This window comes from Oxyura jamaicensis, chromosome 13 (genome assembly GCF_011077185.1).
Source record: "Oxyura jamaicensis isolate SHBP4307 breed ruddy duck chromosome 13, BPBGC_Ojam_1.0, whole genome shotgun sequence".
NCBI lineage: Eukaryota > Metazoa > Chordata > Aves > Anseriformes > Anatidae > Oxyura > Oxyura jamaicensis.
In genome coordinates this window covers 12,583,611-12,603,247 of record NC_048905.1, presented here as the reverse complement: position 1 = coordinate 12,603,247, position 19,637 = coordinate 12,583,611, and the positions used below count along the sequence as shown (strand labels likewise).

At 46.1% G+C, this 19,637-nt stretch overlaps 1 protein-coding gene across 4 annotated transcripts in view; it reads left to right on the top strand.

Moving 5' to 3' along the window:
* Positions 1 to 17,073, top strand: part of GRIA1 (glutamate ionotropic receptor AMPA type subunit 1) — a 129,534-nt gene extending 112,461 nt beyond the window's left edge. For 2 of the 4 annotated variants that reach the window (XM_035338584.1, XM_035338585.1), the window contains exons 15-16: positions 5,648 to 5,782; positions 8,169 to 17,073. In XM_035338584.1, coding sequence (XP_035194475.1) covers positions 5,648 to 5,782; positions 8,169 to 8,357 — 324 coding nt within the window. In that variant the 3' untranslated portion in view covers positions 8,358 to 17,073. Of the gene's footprint in view, positions 1 to 5,647; positions 5,783 to 8,168 lie in introns of those variants that run through there. The other 2 variants (XM_035338586.1, XR_004754365.1) reach the window with 2 other exon arrangements.
* Positions 17,074 to 19,637: the final 2,564 nt, after the last annotated feature.

Genomic DNA, 19,637 nt, shown 5'->3' with positions numbered 1-19,637 from the left:
TTTGGGGCTGACAGATGCTATTTAAAATCAAATTCTGCTCTTCTCTGCAGTATTGTGCTTGTCCAAGAATAACCTTTCTATAAGGCATGCTATACAATATGGCATTTGTCCCACTCAGGCAAAAATCTGACTGACTTCTACAGTGCATATATTTTGCAAGGTAACCAACTGAGCAATAGTCACCATATGAATGAAAAGTAATTACTGCTGCTGGGAAACTGAAGCCACAACACAGCTTCCACAATACCTTCACCACAAGCCTGCATGCGTCAGTGCTAGAGAAACCCCATAGCTGATAAAATGCCCATAAGGAAATTGATGTGAAATCAGTTTAGTTTAAAACAATACCCCTACAGTACTGTGCTTTATCACTATTCTGGTGCACGGAAAAAAAAAAAAAAAAAATAGCTCTAGTATCCAATTCCACACAATAGGATAAACAGGATAAACAGGGACAGAAAGAGAAGGTTTGGGACACATGGGTTTATGTGGATCATATGACCTCAATATTGATCACATGTTATTTACATGTGCTTGAAAAACACAGTCACACACATGTGAATCACATGTGAATAAATGAGATTGGATCATAAAGTCATGAGAGCTGCTTGAAACTCCATGTGTGAAATCAATAGGCACAAGCCTTAAAACCGTGTAAGCTTTTAATGGGAGCGGAAGATCTCAGTGCTGAATCTCAGCTGTCAGACAAAAGGACCACGTCTGTGCCTTGCTCAGCGTCCGCACCGTGACTGCAGCAGCAGTGCAATAAGAAACAACTGTAAGAGAAATCAACATCAAAATCAACAGAGCCCTCTTCCTCCCACAGAACAACCAAGCGATGGCATTGCTCACTTGTTCCCATGAATGCAGCTGGGCAAACACACTACCTGTCGCCCATCTGGTTTTTATCCATTTTTGTTTCTCAGAGAGATAAATGAGTGCTAAAGAAGAGGGTGAGGGGCTAGCTGGAGGTAAGGTTTGTATCCAAGACATTTAGCCAGAGCCAAGTAAAATCTTTGATGGTTCCCAGGTTATGTTTGTTGGCCCCAGTTATGTTCCATGCCTGTAGCTGACTGCTCTGCATCTTACTTTTTAATCTGAGAGTTTATCTATGTACTACCAATATAGTGTTTTGTTTTGTTTTGTTTTGTTTCCCAGAGAAATAGCTGTAAAGAAACAGCAGATACATTAAAATTCCAGAGACAAGCACTTCTGCTTTGATAAATATTTGGATCTGTTGTCCCATCACAGAAGGCTGTGGGCTTGAAAGGGATGTCTTGGGTTGTTAGAGAGTAATGGCAAGTAGGACAGTATATATCAGGGCAGATGCATGAGATTCTCCTCTTCCTTGAGTCTTTTGCAAGGCAATGGGAGGAAAGAGGATTTTTTCCATACCAGGAGGGCAAGGTGCAACCTGCTTGCAGGGGCTTTTTGCCTCAAGAGGACCTTCATCAAAGCCACGGGGATCTCCCACACCTCCAGTTGAAAGAATTGGACTTTATAATAAAATCAATAGGGACCAAACCCTGCTACAGCCTTACCCTGCTTTGCATGGAATTAGTTGCTTCTCACACCAAAGGTGTCTTTTCATGTCAGGCAACCTCACCCTACAGACCCCCAACAGCACTTGGACTCGATGGCCAGTGCTGTGTCCTTCACTGCTGGGCAGAGGTGGCCTGGCACTTGGTGTAGATGCTCACCGATCTCTGGAGCTACCTGCTCTAAGGACAGCTCTTCTATGGAGATCACTACGGCTTGTGGTGCCATCACCTTGTGCTGCCGATGGGCTCTGGTGGGGCCAGGTAAAGGAAGGGAGCAGCCCCAGTGTGAAACTGGGGAAATTTGGCCTTCAGCCGAGGAGGATAAATAATGACAAAGAGGATGACGGACACGGTGCCACGTTTGAGAGGAACAGACGGGAAGGTGCCTGGTTGCTGTGGCAACAAGGCCGCTCTTTCGGAAAGCTGGGTTTTTCTTTCTCTTTTCACCTGCCAATCTTACCCCCACGTCAGCGCTGTGCCGCTGCGGGAGACGAGTGGTGACATTTACACTCCCACTGACAAGCTGGCTCGGTGATGGGCAGCTCGACGGGAGAGCAGCTGGTGTCAGAGCCCGAGCAGAGCGGAGGGGAGGGTCCGCTCAGGCAGCTAGCAGCATTTGGGACCTCATGATTATGAATGCTATCAGGGCAGGAGCTTGCACAAAGTAGAAGACAAAGCCTCGGTGTGGCGTGCACCATTGCCTGCCCCTCACATGCCCCAGGTCAATGGAAGCGATGAGATGCTGCTCCCACCCAGAGAACCTCTCTGTACGTCCTGCTGGGAGAGGAGAGGAAGCAAATAGGAAAAGGAGCAGATAAGCAAAAGGTCAAGCAAGACCACGGGAGCAATTTCACTTCTCAGCCTCATTCATACCAGGCTGTGTCATCAGCGCTGTCCCCAAAGCATTCCTCAGTGCCCTGCTGCAGCTGCCCATCTCCTTGGCTTCCTTTAACAGAGACTCACTGGGAGAAACCTGATTGTGGTGCAGAGGTTAAAGGCAGCTGCTCTCCCCATTCCGGCAGGCTTGATCACTGTTGTGCCTTGCTGTGCTTTCCTTGGCCTTCCAAGAGGCAACTTTCATTTCAACCTAGTTGTCCAAGATGGTAGTAATGGTAATAATAATGCCACAAATCAAACACAACTGAACTACAGCAGGTCTAAAATTAGTTGTAGGAAACACTGGTGAAGCAAACTGCTTTGGGTCATCTCCTCAAACTTAACGGTCAGTTTGGTGCTGGCTTTTCTTCAAGAATAAACTGGACAGGAAGAACCAGCAGCCTTTCCTGGCTGCCAGAAATCCTTGCCCCAGCAGCTGGCTGAGAAAGTTCCCTGTTGGACCATGGCCCCCGGATTGGGGGTGGAATTACAAAAACATCGTGGCCAACAAAACTTTAAACTCATGTATTCCCATGAAGCCTGATTTTTCAAGGATCTGTGTCTGCAAGTCAAAGATTCATGTGGAGTCCTTGGTGCCTACTTGTGTCAATATATTTATTTAAGTGAGAGCATTAATAGGTTTTCGCTTCTCTGCAGCTTTTTCATGAGGCTTGGAGGTACTTAGTATCTTGGAGATCTCCACCCCCCTGTCAAATCAAGCTGAAAGTATAAGCTGGAAATTATTAGTAAGACATACAAATAGGCAGCTCTGCCTCTTTCCCTGTCCCCATCCATCCCTTCATACACGAGCTAATCAGCCACTTTCATTAAGGAGCCAGGCCTGAAGATTAGGATGTCAAGGAGGGCAGCCCACCTCCAGTGGCTTTGTCCATCCCTCAAGCTGCTGTCCATCCCTTCAGACTGCCTTTGAGGAGGCTGAGTACATGAAGTGTAACCCAGTTTTCTCAGAGAAATAGATCTGTTTTTCTAAATCTTTGTTAAAAAATACTCCCTACATTTTTCAGCTGGTGCTTATGAGGGTTTCCCAGTAATCTGCAAAGAGATAACTGAACAAAGGTACAGTCAAGCCTGGAAGAAAAAAAAAAGTTTGACAGCAGATTGTAAAAGACCAGATAAATTATCCTTCAAATATGGAAACTCCAAAAATTAAGCCTATATTTGCAGAAATCTCTGATTACAGAGAGCACACAGGAAACATTGACAAGACTACAAACTGACCAGCATGTGGAGGTTACACAAGAGGGGAACCAAAGCTGTCCACCACTGGAGACCATCACATCCACAGCAGTGTAACACACATGGTGACAGCAGTGAACCTCTTGGCAGCAATGCCAGTGAAGCATGGAAAATGAGATCACTTATAGAGAGTTTTACAGTGACCGAAACTCTGCAGGGAAAACCCCTAATCAAACATCAGAGGGTTCAGGTTGGAAAGTTTCTCCCCATGGCACTGGAACCCACGACACATGTTCCAGCTGAGCAGAAGGCTTCGCAGTTCTGCATGGACAGTGGGACCAGATGAAGGAGAAGCATTAAAAAATAAATAAATAAATAAAAATCATTCTTGGCAGTTGGCAGCAACACTCTTTTCTTCCTATTGAGAGAAAAAAAAAAAAAAAAAAAAAAAAGGAAAAGGAAAAAGAAAATTCCAAGAAGTCAAGTTCTGTTACAGGAGCTTTTATTTTTGAAAACTGAAATGTTTTCATGCTTTGTAGGTCAACTTTTTTGCCAACAGATCCTAATTCTCCAAAGGACAGAATACTTTGGCAAACTGTACTTGCCTGAAGGACAGTGTTGGTGCCTGATGGACTGCTCTTGACTCAAAACCCTCCATGTTCACATTGGTTTTGGACCTTTTTGACACTGTTCCAGTATAGTTTTCTGCTTTCTCACTCTTTGTCCATCCAAAAAAGATGCTGAGGAAAGGGAGTGAATCAACTGTCCTTGAAGGGCAAGGAACAAGCTGTGCCACCCACCCATCCATGTGTCCATGGTGTAGCAGGAAACCCCATGAACTACACAAAGGCTTCCTTCCCAACTGGAGACACGTCTACAGGGCATCAATATTGTTCTTTATCTGCATGGCTGCATCTCAAATGAGCTTTATGCAGTTTTTATCCATCATCCAGTGAGAAGAGCTATCAATGCTGGTCAAACCTTGGTCATGCCAACAGGGCCTGCCCTGGGGAAGCTGTGCTGGAAGTAGGTAGCGAGTTGATATTGCAAGGCAACAAGAAGCATGGAGCAGGGCACCTCAGCCTGGTTGGACTACAAAGAGAAAGCCTGACCTAGAAACAAGAGCCTGGTACATGGAGCTGAGCTTTGGTCCTGTCCCTGACCCAAAAAATCCACCTGCTCAGCGTGGAGGACAGGGCTTGGAGAGTGACACTGAGTGACACGGGGGTTGGACGTGGGGACTCAGTTTCCCTGCTGGTGCATTGAGTCACTCTGAGACTCGCCTCTTCCCCAGAGAGCCGTGACCATTCATTAGGCATTGCAAAATCAGAACATAGATGCTGACTGTGAGTAGCCGTCCATTAATAGCCCTATTTATTGCAAACCAAATAATTAACTTAGACATGCATCAGCGGGTCTTGATTGCATATGAAATAACTGTCGTATTACACAGAAATGAGATGTGTTTATGAGGACAGCTCAGGTGTCACCTCAACCTCAATATTGGAGAGGAAAGGAATTAAAAAAAAAAAAAAAAAAGAAAGAAAGAAAAAAGAAAATCCAGTCATTTCGATGTGTTGCTCAGCAACAGAATTTGCGGGGGAAACAATCTAGGAAAGAAAGAATGAGCATTTCCAAGAGAGCGGGTTATTTCAGGCGAGACATCAGGGACAAGCAAATGTCACACAGGCGGAGAACATTTTTTTTCTTCTTTAATCAATAATTTAAACTAGGCATTTTGGGTAAATAAGCATTTAAGTTAGATGATTGAAAAACGGCGATCCCAAACCTTTACAAAGAGTCACATTGCTGAAAAAATGTTTGTTTGTGTGAGGGAAACATTAGATTTACTAGACACTAAATTAAAAATTGAAAATGCTCTTAGAAATGTCACACGTTCATTTAAAGAGGGAGATGATGTAATGCCAATATTGCTATATTGTGCAATGTCTCTACCAGAGCAATCTCATATTAATTTTGTTGTTCTCCTTCCCACATGCCCTCCCCTCCCTCCCTTCTCCTTTCTCTTCCAGGACAAGACGAGCGCTCTGAGTCTCAGCAATGTGGCGGGGGTTTTCTATATCCTCATCGGTGGGCTCGGACTAGCCATGCTGGTTGCCTTAATCGAGTTTTGTTACAAGTCCAGAAGTGAATCAAAGCGGATGAAGGTGGCAACCCATTCCCAGGCCTTTCACACCTTCTCTCTGATACCACCCCATCTCCAAAGCTGCCTTCAGAGACGGATGCAGCCCAGACCATGGGTGGAAAACCAAGACATAGGGATAATGAAGTGACCTTATCACTTGACTTGCTAGAAAGGAATAGAAGCATCAGAGGAAGCTAAAAGAGGCTCAAGTGGGCCATAGTGGGTAGCTGATGCAAGATCAGACGTGGCATAATGCTAGTTCAAAATCCAGATATAGAGCAAAATCGTAGCACAAATGGTAACAGGAACACATTGCCATTCCTTAAAATTAAAGAAAGCAGACTATGGCAATGTGTGTGCAGCATGGATGAAGTGTGTTGGGGTTGGTGTGATATAGCCTTTACTGCAATAAAAAAAAAAAAAAAAAGTTAACAGCAAGATAAAACTGGGGTAGTGCAGTAATGAATCAGATCCTGTTGTTCCCTCTGCTGGCATCCTGCTGGCACCATTTGCAGGTAGGCAGCAATGATAGATGCTCAGAGCATTTGCCAGATTTCCAACCTTTAACCCCAGCTGGACAATGTTCTCCCACGTACATAAGTACGTCTTGGAGTGGGAGATGTGGGGTCTCCAAATTCAGATTTATGGGTTCTCTTAGAGAGAAATTGGGCCCTGAGATCTCCTGAAATGTTTTATTTCTCTACTCTGTCATGCTCCTGCAGAAGTGTACTTCCTATGACCCAGGAGATTCCTTTCAGCCCTAAATTCTGGTCTGCCCAAATTTCAGTGTCATGTCAAGAGGGATTAGATTTGAGAGCCTTGGGAATACACATTTAATGCAGCATCCGTGGAACAAGCATGTCTTGACTCAGATAACTAGCAGAGGTTATCCCTTACACAGACATCGTTTTGCACGAGAGTGCAGAGGGATCTCTGCTGTAACAGTAATGCATCCCATTTCTTCCTCATCTTGACCTCTCCCATGAGCATGGAAGTCAGTGTAGTATATGAAATATGCAGCAAATTTCATAAAATTTAGAGAGATTTTTACTTCCCCAGGCACTGAAACATACCGAGAATCAAAAGGAAAATAAGCAGTCATTCCTTTGGGTTTAATGTCACCATTTCACAACATGCTTAATGTTTTGTCAACAATAATAACATTTCTCATTCGCTGAAAATGTGCAATAGCTCTTTTCCCATTGAGATTCAGAAAATTCTACAGGCAGTGAGAGGTACACTGAGCTCAGGGGTAAAATAAGTTATGCAATTAATGTCCCTGAGTATAAAAGAACTAAATTGTAATTGCTGCCTACAATGTAAAGTGAGGTATGTCACAAACACACTGTGACAAGAGTGTCACTATGCAATAGTTCAATAGCTTTAGTCCTAAGGACATTCTGCCCTGGTGTTGGCTTCTCTGTGTTACCCAAAATGCCCCAATAGCTCATGTCAGTGTTGGCTTGCAGTGCTTGTGCCATTTTATAACCAGCCACCATGGGGATTACTTCTCCTCATTGGTGTTATCTGGTCTCTCAGCCTGTCTCCCACCATCAGTGGTCCCACCCCAGGGGAATTCTGCAGAGCCCAGTGACCAGAAAAATGGCCCAAATCCCCTTCCACAGGGCCTCAACCCTTCCTCTGCTCAGCCGGCCTGACAGACACCAGGGCGAGCTGCAGATCCCACCAGCACAGGAGGCTGCTGCGTGCCTGGCGAGCCACTAAGTGACAGTTTCTGAACAGCCCTTCCAGATTTAGCTGTTGTGGATGGTTCTTCACTTGGGCATCCCAGATCAAAACAGAAGGGAGTGCCTTTGAATAAAAATAAAAATAAAAATAAATAAATAAATAATAATTAAAAAAAAACTTCATCTCTTAGTTTAGTTGTTCTAAGCAACCAATTTCCATAGATCTCGTAAAGCAAATGTTTTGGACAGTATCTGGAACAGGAAGATTTGGTTTCCTGAATTAGGTTTGCATTTCCTGGCTACCTCAGTTATCTCTGTAGACAAAAACAAAGGCTCATGCTCAGCTTCTCACACGAGGAAAGTTAAACATATGCTTGCAGTGAGTCAGAGTCCACCACATGTAACAGAACAGGAGTAGTAATAGCATATCTATGGGGGAAGTGTATAGAACGATACACTGTGACTGTTCTGATATTGTAGGGTTTGAATAGTTTTTACATATGGCACGTATGCTTTATACCCCAAAATACTGCTGAAACGTTTAATTTTTAATGTGGAAGAGATGTGAATTAACAGATCAGACGCAGTAGGGACATGCAGAAACTGAGAGGGAATGTAGACAGGGAGGGAGAGGACAGTAACAAAGACAACCCTGGTTTACATTGTAATTTCTCCAACATTGCTAAGGACAGGGGGAGACCCCCCGTCTTTCCTAAAAAGGGTTTTTGTTTAATCCCACAGCAATCAATCAACGAAGCCATACGGACATCAACCCTTCCCAGGCCGGCTGCAGCAGGAGGCAGTGGAGAAAACGGACGTGTGGTCAGCCACGATTTCCCCAAATCCATGCAGACGATCCCGTGCATGAGCCACAGCACCGGCATGTCCCTGGGAGCTACGGGATTATAATTGGCCTTGTGACCCATTGCCTGGGTGAGAGCAGGGGCAGCCCAACTCCACCCCCTCCAGAGCCAAAACCAAACCCAACACCAACAAGACAAATGATGATGACAGAAGGGACAATTGGATGGATCTCCTCAAGGAAATCAACACTATTTCCCTTTTTCTTTTGCAAACAGATCCACCGGCAGGAGAACAGAAACAGGTCTGTACTGCAATAAGGAGAGCGTAATGGGATTTAACAGACTCGTGAACCGTCCCTGATCAAAGAACCACTGGAACACTAATGAGGACTATGCCATTTTGTTTTAACTTGGTTGTTAATAAGTCTTAGTGTGTGCAATATATATATTTTTTCTTACTAATTCCTGTGGTGTCAGGGTAACATCAGCCCTTTCCCCTTTCCCTGCTCAGCCCTTTAATCTGGTTTAGTTCGGGATGCAAACTATAACGTCTGAGCTACTAACAGTAAAAACAAAATCCAACAAATGGCAAGTCGAACTCCCTGCAGGGCATCAGCACTGACCCCTTTTCTCCATCATGATTCTGCCTTCCGTTGTTCTGTTGTGAACTCAGGGTGTGGAGTTAATGCAACAAGGCAGACAGGGCTGCGAATGGCTCTCCCTGCAACAGGAAGGACTTGACACAAGAAGAACCTGAACAAAAACATAAGGCTGTTTTACAAGGGCAAAGTCATGAGTGAGTTTGGAAACCCCAGGTAATCTGACGACAAAGAGATAATTCTTCCAGAGATTATGAGTGGCGGTTCAAGAGAAGGATCGTGTGCCTGGAGAGGAGAGCACCATGCGTGGCATACTAGAGCAGATGGTCGGTCTAAGAGCATGGTAGGCTGCTGTTTATGGAAGAGAAAAGGTAAATGCAGTATTCCCCTCACATGCCACTCTCCTGCCTAGGTTACTGGGGGCTGATAAGCAATTGTGAACCATTTCTTCATTGCTTAGCTTCTGTGTGTGCTCCCTCTTTGGTGGTCATGTAAGGGAACCACCCTGAACCGGGAATAGACCATCACAAGACATCCAGTTCTAGATGGCTGCCTATTAACCAGTAAAACATGCTAGCAGTCACAGGGCTGCAATGGGACTACCCCAGACTTTTTGCTCTGAAATCCCTTTATGGCCATTTTTCTAATTACAAGGGACATTTTTTAGCTAGTCGGCCAGAATAGCTTCCTGGAAGAAACAGCTGAAGCAAACCAAGGAGGAGACCCTACAAGAGCTTCATACAAGCATCCATGACATTGGATAGTGTCGGGGCTGGCCAGACTCAGGCTTCCTGTCAAGCTGTGGCCTGTACTCTGGGTACAAAGCCAAAAGTAGCAGATTCCCGCTGGTGTATCCTTAGGGAGGAGAAAGCATCCACAAGCCAGGAGAGCAGGCTGCTGACACCAAATTCAGAACTGCAGAAAAGAACTGCTGGGCAGAGAGATGGGAGTCCAGCTACAGGCACGGAGGTCAAAGGGGCAAGGATGGTTTGCCAGAACTGCACAAAAGACTCATTCTGTGAATCATTGGCATGGACAGAAAAATGCTTCCCACCCTGGTGGGCCTGAGACACCTCCCCAGAAGTGAACGATCCCCAGGGGAGCATCTAGAGAGAGAAGATCTGCAGGGCAGGGACCATGGGGAACCCACTCGGCCTTGTCCCATCTCACAAGTCCATCACTGATGGCAAATAAAGTTCAAAACTTCTCACAGGACTCATCAAGTATCTGTCCGAGGACTGAACTGCTAGTGGAGCATTTGGAACTTAATCACTCTCTCTCTTTCTTTTTTCTTTCTTTTTTTTTTTCCTGCAACGTAGCAAGTGAGGAGCAGGAAAAGAAGGGATGCGAGTGAAGACAAAGTGATGCAGGTAAATGACTGGCACAGGTCTACAAGGAGGACCTGTCTATACAGCTGTCCATAAATAGAGCTGGAAGCTGCCTGAATGCCAGTTTCCATTAGTGTACTGTGCAGAGCAATATGTTTACCACCTTTAACACCAGCCTGGTCCAAAGCATCTGTTCCATTTACCTGCTTGTCCTGCAACACTTTGGAGACCAGTGAGACAAAGAATCAAGGTCTGAAGCTCAGGCACAGCATGTCTTGTGCCAATGTGCTTTCCTCTCTCCACTACTGCAAGCCCTTGTGATCTCCATCTCTAATCGCCCAACATGAGTTCTGTCGTCAGCTGCTCCAAACACCTTTTCAGGTCACTTTGTGTTGGTTATCGATATTTTTAATCCACTTTTCTTTCCTTATTTTTAACTTCAGTCCTGTGTAAGTTGTAAGTGCTAGTGCAGTGGGAACATCCCTCAAGCTAGCCCTTTTCCATGCCCAGAGCCCTCGGATGCATCTCTTGCCCCGGCTCTTGCAGCATCCCGGACCTTGCCACAGTACCACTGGGTGCTGCACCCTGTCCTCCTCCAGACACGGCCACCGTGGTGGCAGGGCATGGGGAGCCCAGCCGGGCAGGCAGACGTCGAAGTGCCCATGCTAGGACTGGCCGTCTGTGACGTGAAGATGTGAGATGGAGTCCTCAAAGGCTTTTCATCGGTGGTGGGGTTAAAAAAAAAAAAAAAAAAAAAAAAAAAAAAAGGAATAGGACAAAAGCGTGGAAAAATGTTAACTTGTAATATGTATTTTTACTACACTTTTCTTAAAAATAGAGTAACGGTAAAACTCTTAAAGACATTGACATTTTTTCTCAACAGGAATCCATATTTAACAGTTTTGGCTTTCATTAAATTTTGCTCTTTGGTACCTGGATCTTTTATTTAACAGCTATATTTGTTTTAACTCTCTTTTTTCTTTTCTTTTCCTTTCTTTCTTTCTTTTTTCTTTTCCTTTTGGCAATACTGCAAAGGATTTTGCTTTATCAAACTCAACAGTGTTTTTATTTTCACATTCTCTTTTTTCAAGCAGCATTTTTACTGGTAATTATTATTTACATAAAAATGAAACTATCAGCTGGAATTTTAGCAACAAGGATCCATGATGCATTTTTCATACCTGTCCATGCCATTTTGTGCCAGTGCTGGATGTGTGGAAGTGAAAATGATGTTATCCCTCAGGCAATATTACCCAACCTGAATCAAACGAGATTTCCTTGATTATTGCTGTGTCTGACTTGTGAACAGCAGCCAAATAAACTGCTTCAGGTTGAAATTGGGAATCTATCTAATATTTACCCAAGAGTCAAGAAACTAGATATTCATTGGGTTCAAAGTTAAAGATTTTGCTTCTCATTCTTGGTTACTTTTTGAGGAGGGCTATTCGAGGATTTTAGCTTGTTTTTTTCGCAGAGAGAAGATGTAGTCAGCTCAGAGATTATTCAGAACCAGCACTGGTCCAAAAAATCCACACCAGGATTGGCTTTCCTAGGAGCTGTCATGCTGCTTCAGAGGCTCAGTGGTTTAAGATATTTCTCACTCAATTTTCACACAATTAGCCTGCTAAATTCATCTTTCAAGAGTCTGTTGAAGTGGGGGAAAAAAAAAAAAAAAAAAAAAAAAGAGTGGGATTTAAAGGACCATGGACATTTATGTAGTTGCTGACAGCTACGAAGACTAGCTATAATCATGTCATGCTCTGATGTAGCCTTTGCTGCCACAGATGTGGAAGACTTCCCTTCCCCGTGGCATCATTCCCATTTATTGGCTGGGGAAGCTGAGACACCAAAGTGCCTTTAGTCAGGAGTCTCAGCTCACCCCTCAGGGCTGTGGTTATAGACTCGAGGTCTCCAACATTCACAAGGGGGTTTTGCCTACTGGTAAGTTTGAAAGGTAGGATCAGCAAGGGGCAGAATTAATGCTTTTTGAAATGGGCTGTGAACCCTCAGACTTCAAAGCACAAGAGACTCCAAATCAATGGGGCCTGAGGGAGAGGTTTCCCATGGGCAGACTATGCCACATCAGCCTATCCTGGTCTTCCATGCCTGCTTGGACATCCAGTACTGTATTGTGGGTGTGCACCTTGTCTCAAAATGCTCTTCTTGCTCACTCAGTGCTTCACTCGTGGTTCCCAGTGAGGTTGCAAACACGCACAAGAAATTTTCCATTATATCTCAACAAAAGCAGGACAAAATTCCCTCCTAATGGCAAAATCAAATATCCCTTATGAGAAAGTTTCCAGCAAGAATAAAACCATCTTCAGCTGTTGTTGAAGCAAAAAATGCTGAATACTGAAGTGCAGCAGGTGAGGAAAAACAGATGCATCACCTAGGGATAGACGTCCCTTTGCTATGGGATGAGAAACCCAGCACCAGGGCACAGAGCTGGGATGCTCCAAAAAGATTTGGCTGGTCTTGTTTGCTCATGTGCCTACCTGCCAGAAAATGCAGCAAAAAATGTTATTGCCCAAACTCAGTGAAGGGACAGGATAGGGGCACACGCAACAATTGCTGTAACCCAGTGGGTACCTTTAACCTGTTTGGCTCCAACAACTCAGCCACAACTCTTCAAAAGATTTTGGGGATGTGGGGAGGTTTTCACTGTGAACACAGGCTCATAATCATTTTTTTAAGGGCATGGACAGTCACCCAAGTCTCACATATGGCTCTGGATCCCCAGGAGAACAATTCGGTGCATGTTACTAACAGAAAATTAATTAACAGAAACACAGGGCCATCACCATGCCATACACAGCAGCCCACCAGCCTGCAGCAGGTCAGGGCTTTGGGGAAAAAGCCACATGCAAACCCCAGCACAGAAGATGCTAGACAGTGCCAGCCCAAACTGCTTGGCTCCATGGAAACTGCTGGTCACATTGCTCCAGAGTCTTTACCAAGGTAACACCACTCCCAGCTTTCTTCTTACATGCAGCCACTCTCTTCTTCTCCAGATCTTCTTGTCCTGAGTGTAGAAGAGGGATGAATTTAGTGTGCTAGGCCTGGAAAAAGTTCTAGGCATGAAGGGCTGACCTGTGGAATATCTTGAGACTGATGTCTCCAGCAGTATCTCAGCCACTCTGGGATTCTCCCCTCGGCCCTGACCTGCAGCGTCACGTCCTGTTCCCTTTCTGCCCATTCCCATCTCTCCTTCCTTGGTCCATCAATCTCACCTCTAGCACTGCCAGCTACTCCACTCCAGGGCCTGGTGTAGGCTCTGGGTACGTACCTGGTGGTTGTCTGATCGCAGACAACTCTGTATCACCATATGGCTTCATACAGCACATGAACTCACCTTCATTTGGGATGGGAACAGAGACAAGACTCCAGCTCTTCTGATCACCCTCAGAACAGATCCCGCAGCCCAACACACCGCTCAGCAGCAAGGTGCTGACAGTCACAGCACACTGCAGGGTCCCAGCTGCACCCAGAGCCAAGGGAAAGGGGTGTCAGAAGAACAGCTGTAACATGCAAATACCACCTGTTGCTTCGTGTCCTAATGCTGGGGTCTGCATCCTCAGAAACAAAAATCTGCTTGTAAAGAAAGAGAAAACTAGGAGAAAATACAATAGTGTTTACCAGCATGGACAGGATGGTTTTACAGATGTCACAAAGGGGTGGTGACTCCCTTTTGCTGCAGGAACACATCTTCCAGGTCAGGTAAAGAGGACCAGAAGGACGCGGGCAGTGCACGGTGGGGACAAGCTGCTCTGTGGCAGCTTACAGAATGCAGTGTGGTGCCACCAGCCCCATCCTGTGCAGAAAGCCAGGGATCTCAGTAGAGGAAATGGGGTGTTACATGGACCCACTGTCTTGCAAACCACTGGGTCACCTGGTTGTGCCCAGGCACCTGGGCTGTGCTCCCTTTTGCTGGTGCACACTTTCCCGAGGAGGCATCACTGCCTGGCTGTCCCAAGGTGCACCTCGGGGATGGAGAGACGTTGGGCATCATCGCCACGGGCTGGTACCCAAGTGAGCTCACAGCCGTGTGCAAGGGGAGACCTATCTCCAGAGCAATGAAACGCAGCAATCCTCACCACAGAGAAGTTTAATTTCCCAATGTTTGCATATCTCTTTCTCATGCACTACTTACAGAGTAGACACGCACACACGTGCATACATAGATACTAAGAGAAGCTTTTGATGGCCCAAATTAGCTGTCAAGGTACTTTTTCATTCCTAAGGATCAATATTGTATAATGTAACAGCCACAAAGTACGTTCATTACTCTGCAGGGCTGGTTTAACATGCTCTCTGGATCCCTTTGGCAGTATTTCCTCCTCTGTTTGAGCTGGCATCAGAATTAATGGCATGTCGTGTTCTATAAGTCCTGACTTTTTAGATGAAAGGTACATGGTGTTGTTCGCATCAGTATTACAGTGTAATAAATCAATGCTTTCCTGTTGGAAGGATTTCAGACAATTTCACAACTTGCTCCCAGGAACTCAAAAGACAACCTACCTGCCAGGTCATGGGCTAAAGAGGAAAAAAAAAAAAAAAAAAATACATTCTTGTTACTTGCTTTGTGTAGGACTCTGGAGCCAAGGTAGCAACCCCAAAGCTCCATCAGGCCCCACTGCACAAGGTGGTGTGCAGCTCAAGGCAACAAATCCCCTGCACCAAGGAGGTTACAGGCAAAGCTGGAAGAGGCTGCGGGAGCAGAGACTGATCTCTCTTTACCAAACAAGAGCAGAGGCAAAAGCAGGGGCCTAGAGCTTCCAATTTTCAGAAAAACAGCAGGAAAGGGGAACAGATGCAAAGACAGAGCATATATACTGGGACAGAGCACCTAGAGGTGCCACGGTTATCCTCCCAGCTTCTGTGGCAGCTGCAGCCCAGAGTGCTGTGCACTTTCCTAACATTTTTATGAGTAAAACTTAAATTCCCCTGATCCCAGGAGCACATGTGCAAGATGGGAAGAGGCTGAGCTTGAAAGGGGAGCCGTTTTGCTGCCTCAGATTAGCTCAAACTGTGTGACAAGCTTTCCCCTCTTCAAAACCAATGTTGTTAACCTTGAAATCTGCATTATTAATATTTCAACATGAGTTCCATCAGGAGCTGCTGAAAGATCTGTCCTGGACTCGTGACAGCTCGTCCTGTTTGATTCTAATCATATATGAATGCATGAGTTAAGAAGACATCATTAAAAGTACATTAAGTTTAATTATGCTAGCAGCCGCAGACAGTGGGAGCATCGGCTTAATGCAGAATGCATAATTAGATCAGGCCCAATTCATTAGATTCATATTTGTTAAAGAAAATGCTCCTGATCTGGAAGAGTCTCTATGAAGGGACCCACAGCATTTGGGGGAACGCCTTTGGGCTGGGGGGCTACTCCCAGCCGCACTCTCCCTGCAAGGTGCCCTCGTGCAGCTCCCCGCACACTGTGGTTTCACAAGAACAGGGGCAAAGCCAGGCCTGGGGAAAGGCCTCGCTCGGTGGCCAGGCCCAGGGAGCTGCCACCATGTTTGTGGCACTGCCAGGGGCTGGCAGGGCCTGGGCAGGCCGCAGGCAGAGGAGCCCCCGGGTGGGTGCACGGCGTCACGTCCCCGTCAGACCAGTGCAAACAGGGATGGAAATGGGTGTTCCCAGTGTGGCCTTTTGTGGATTCCAGCCACTGCTGGCTGCAGGGCGGGTTGGGACGACTTGCCAAACAAACAAAAAAGGCAAACAAACAAGCAAAAAGAAGCCAACAAACAAAAGACAAAAAGAAAACGAAATAACAAAAAAAAAAAAAAAAAAAAAAAAAAAAAAAAGAGTTTCAGATCCTTCCAGAGCCCATCCAACTAACAGAGGAGGGGCACCATGAAGGCAGGGCCCCAGGGCCATGGCCTGTCCCCTCTCTGTCCCCTCTCAGCAGCCTTACAGCTGTAAGCTTCTCCTCCAAACCCACACCCGCACCCCCGGCTCATCCCTCTCGGGTTGCTGTGGCTCGGTGCTCCTCAGCTGTGCTGCAGGGACCTTATAGCCACCTAGAGCATCATCACAGCAGCAGATCCCAGCCCAGATCCCACAGAAGTGCTGCTGCCTTGTTGGGACATTTCCCAGCTCCTGGGGCATCCCAGGGGTGATGTGGGAGCCACTGTGGTCCAGGAGGGATCCTGAGAGCCCTGTGCCCACTGGCTGTCATCATGGCAGGAGCTGCTTGTGCTTAACAGCTCAATTGAGCCCTCTAACACCTGCTTAAGTCCTGAGTATTATTGCTATTAAATTATATCAGCCTCTTGCTGCCTTGCCTCTGTGGAGCCCGGTAAGGGCTGTGACTGGGAAGCCGCAGCACTGAGGCACAGCCCCACAGGCAGGGCAGACGGGCAGGAGTGAAACCTCTCTGGAGAAACCTTTAGCAGCTTAGGGCCAGCTGCAAATGGACTGCAATTACTGGATATAAAATAACCGAGATTTCCAGGAAGTTTTCTGAATAAAGCATTCACTAACTTAGGCTGGGGGAGACCTTTTTATTTTTTGTTAGACAGACAAGAAATCCCTACCAGTCAGCTCATTTTACCCATATTTTATTTTCATTCTTGCCACCTCCATCCCCTCACCGCCCTGCTCATGCAGCCAAGGGTGACACCAGCACTGGCACAGGGATGGGTGAAGCTGTGCCATGGGACAGGACGGGGTCAGCAGCCTGGGGTCCCCCTGCTGCCTCCCGCTTTGCAGGGCGGTGGGACACCAGCACCATCCTGCACACCAGGTTTCGCAGTGGGGTCTGGAGGACCCCATGGTTTTTAGTTGCCAGAGGTAGTTTATGAGTTCTCTGTTTTTCAGGGGTTTTAATTGACAACAAATGGTCATAAGCACTCTAATTTCAATCCAATAAACATGGGGAAAGACCAGATAAAGGCTGCTGTGATTTTCTTTCCCATTTTTGTGCTGAATTGTGGCTGTTGTCCAATGGCCATCATAACCCAGAGTCCTGGTTCAGCTGGAAATAGGAAGAGATGTGGCAAACACCCATTAAAACTTTCTTCCTCTAAGGTAGTTGTGAATTTTAAGTGAACGTATATACTCTTGCATATTTTTGGCTGCGGGAAGGAATATGTGGATATTGGGAGAACTGTTTGAAAACAATCTAACATCATAAGGCCTTTTAAAGAAAGCATTGATCTTTCTCAATGGGCAGCAATTGATACTTTCAAAGTGAGCTTTGTGTGCATGCGTGTCTACACACATGTGAGCACATGTGTCGTCAAAAAAGAAAGCAACATCAATAAAGCAAATCAAAGCCAAGCACAAAGAGCAGCTCTTTGGAGAGAGAAATGTCGGGACATTTACATCCTTACTGCCAGTTCCCTTTGGTGTGGTAATCCCATGATAAGATGAAAGAGCAAACCATGATGCGGTTAATTGTGCTTTCCAAAGGCAGAGGGCCAAACTATTAGGATTGTGCACACTGAAGGCTCATAGGGAATTAAAAATTAACCCTTCTGTGGCCAGCTTGCCCCCGGCTGGTGGTTATTACCCCTGATAAGAGATTGGGTCATCAACTGCAACACTAGCAGCTGCAAGCATCTCTTCCCAGGGACTCATGAGCAGGTGTTAGGCTCCAACAGCCATCTGAGGCCCCATTAGACATCTAGAAGAATTCAGCAAGACATCAAAAGCTCTGTCTGTGCTTTGATAGGATCCTAGCACAGCAAGCCCTCATCCTTTTATAAAAGGATTTTGTGACACCATAAGTCTGCACCAGGTCAGAGGAAGGGGAAGTCTGTGCTCTGATGCTCTGAGGAGGAGGAGCTCCACATCACCTCCCTCTCCTTCTGTTGTGTTTCCTGAAAGGACTGAAAAGTTAATTCAGACAGATATTTTAACGTGTAAGAAAACCAAAGCCCACATTTGTAGCTTTGCAGAAAATGCTCTGCTGGGTCCTGCAATGAGCTAGGACATCCCAAGAGCAGCGGGGAGGCAGGTGACTTGCTGCCCTAACACAGAGAGGCTTCTGCAACCTGCCTGCATCCCCTCATGGATCTACAGAGGAGAAGGGAGAAAAGGACTCGCTTGGTTTTAATTCCCCAAGTAGGAGAAGGAAGCCCTGACCCCAGGTTCCCTTACCCCAGGCTATGGGACTTGCTGGTTAATCCCTCTGACAGCAAGAAATTCTTCAGCTGTTGACAGAGAGCTGAGGCTGCTGTGAAGAAATAATGGGATGGTGATTTAAAAGAGTCAAAAGGTATCCTGAAAATTGCTGAATAATGTGCCTGGGGCTTCATAAGAAACGGGTGCAAAGAGCTGTGGGGATGGGAGAATAACTTTTTGCTAACTATACTGCATCAGGTAGTGTTGTGTGCCAGGAAGAGCAAATCTAGCCCATCTCCAGGCCAGGGAGGAATAACCAGACTCGTGCCAACAGTCTGCAAACAAGAGAAACCAAATTGTGTGCTTTCCCAGAGTCAGACCATGACAGACTGCTGTGATTTGTTTTGTTTGCCTGTTTTTCTCCTGAAGATGCGTGTGTTTCTGAGGGAGGAAGGTGCGGTAGGTTTAATGGAAATGAGCTTCACGAAAACATTTGATTTTGTGGAGGAGCTCATTAGCTAAAATGAAGACTATAAAAGAAAAGTTGTCAAAGTGAGACATCTAAGGAAAAGATAATGAGTTGTGCTGCAAAGCAAAACTAGGTGGAAGGAAGGGTACATATAGTTTCTGCAGAGGATTTATCTTGCAGTCACTGTTAATTCTGATGAAAAACTGAAAGAGTTCAAATCTGGGGGGGGGGGGGGGAAAAACAGGATGAAAGGCAGTGGTTCAACACCATGATTTAGGTGCTGGTTAGAACACACTGCTGGAAAAGAGCAGGTGAAGCTGTGGGTACACTTGCTGGCCAATTAACGGATGTTTACCAACAGTGGGACAATGTGTTACAATCATAAATAAATAAAAAAGCAAACACATTCAGGGGTCACGGCAAGAGACTTTGAGTAGGAGAACTGCACTAAAAATGTCATACAGGAACCTGGCTGGACATCATGGAGAAAGCTGACCTGAGACTGGAGTAACTGGGAATTCAGTGGTGCGAGAAATCCTTTCCAGCCTTACCTGTATCCTTGCCTAGTGGCATGCTGGCCACAGTCACCTAAATGGCACCTGTGCATGAAATGCCCTCTCTGGGGTGTCCTGGAGGCTTAATCGTACTCGTCAGGTTTACCGGAGTGTGGGCTTGCCAAGGGCAAGGGCAAGAGGGCTCTGCAGTCCCTGGGCTGGGCAGCCCCACGTCCTCTTTCTGAAAGCAGCTTTCCAAGATGCTGGTCAGCCTGGAAAACCTCTCCTGAAAGCCAAGAAGGAAAGCAGGACAGAGAAGGGGCCGAGGACGGTGAGCTGGGATATGGGGATGATAACGAACCAGCCATCAGTGAGTGAGGAGCCCTTGCTCTGAGCCCTGGCAGAGCGAACCCCAGCCGC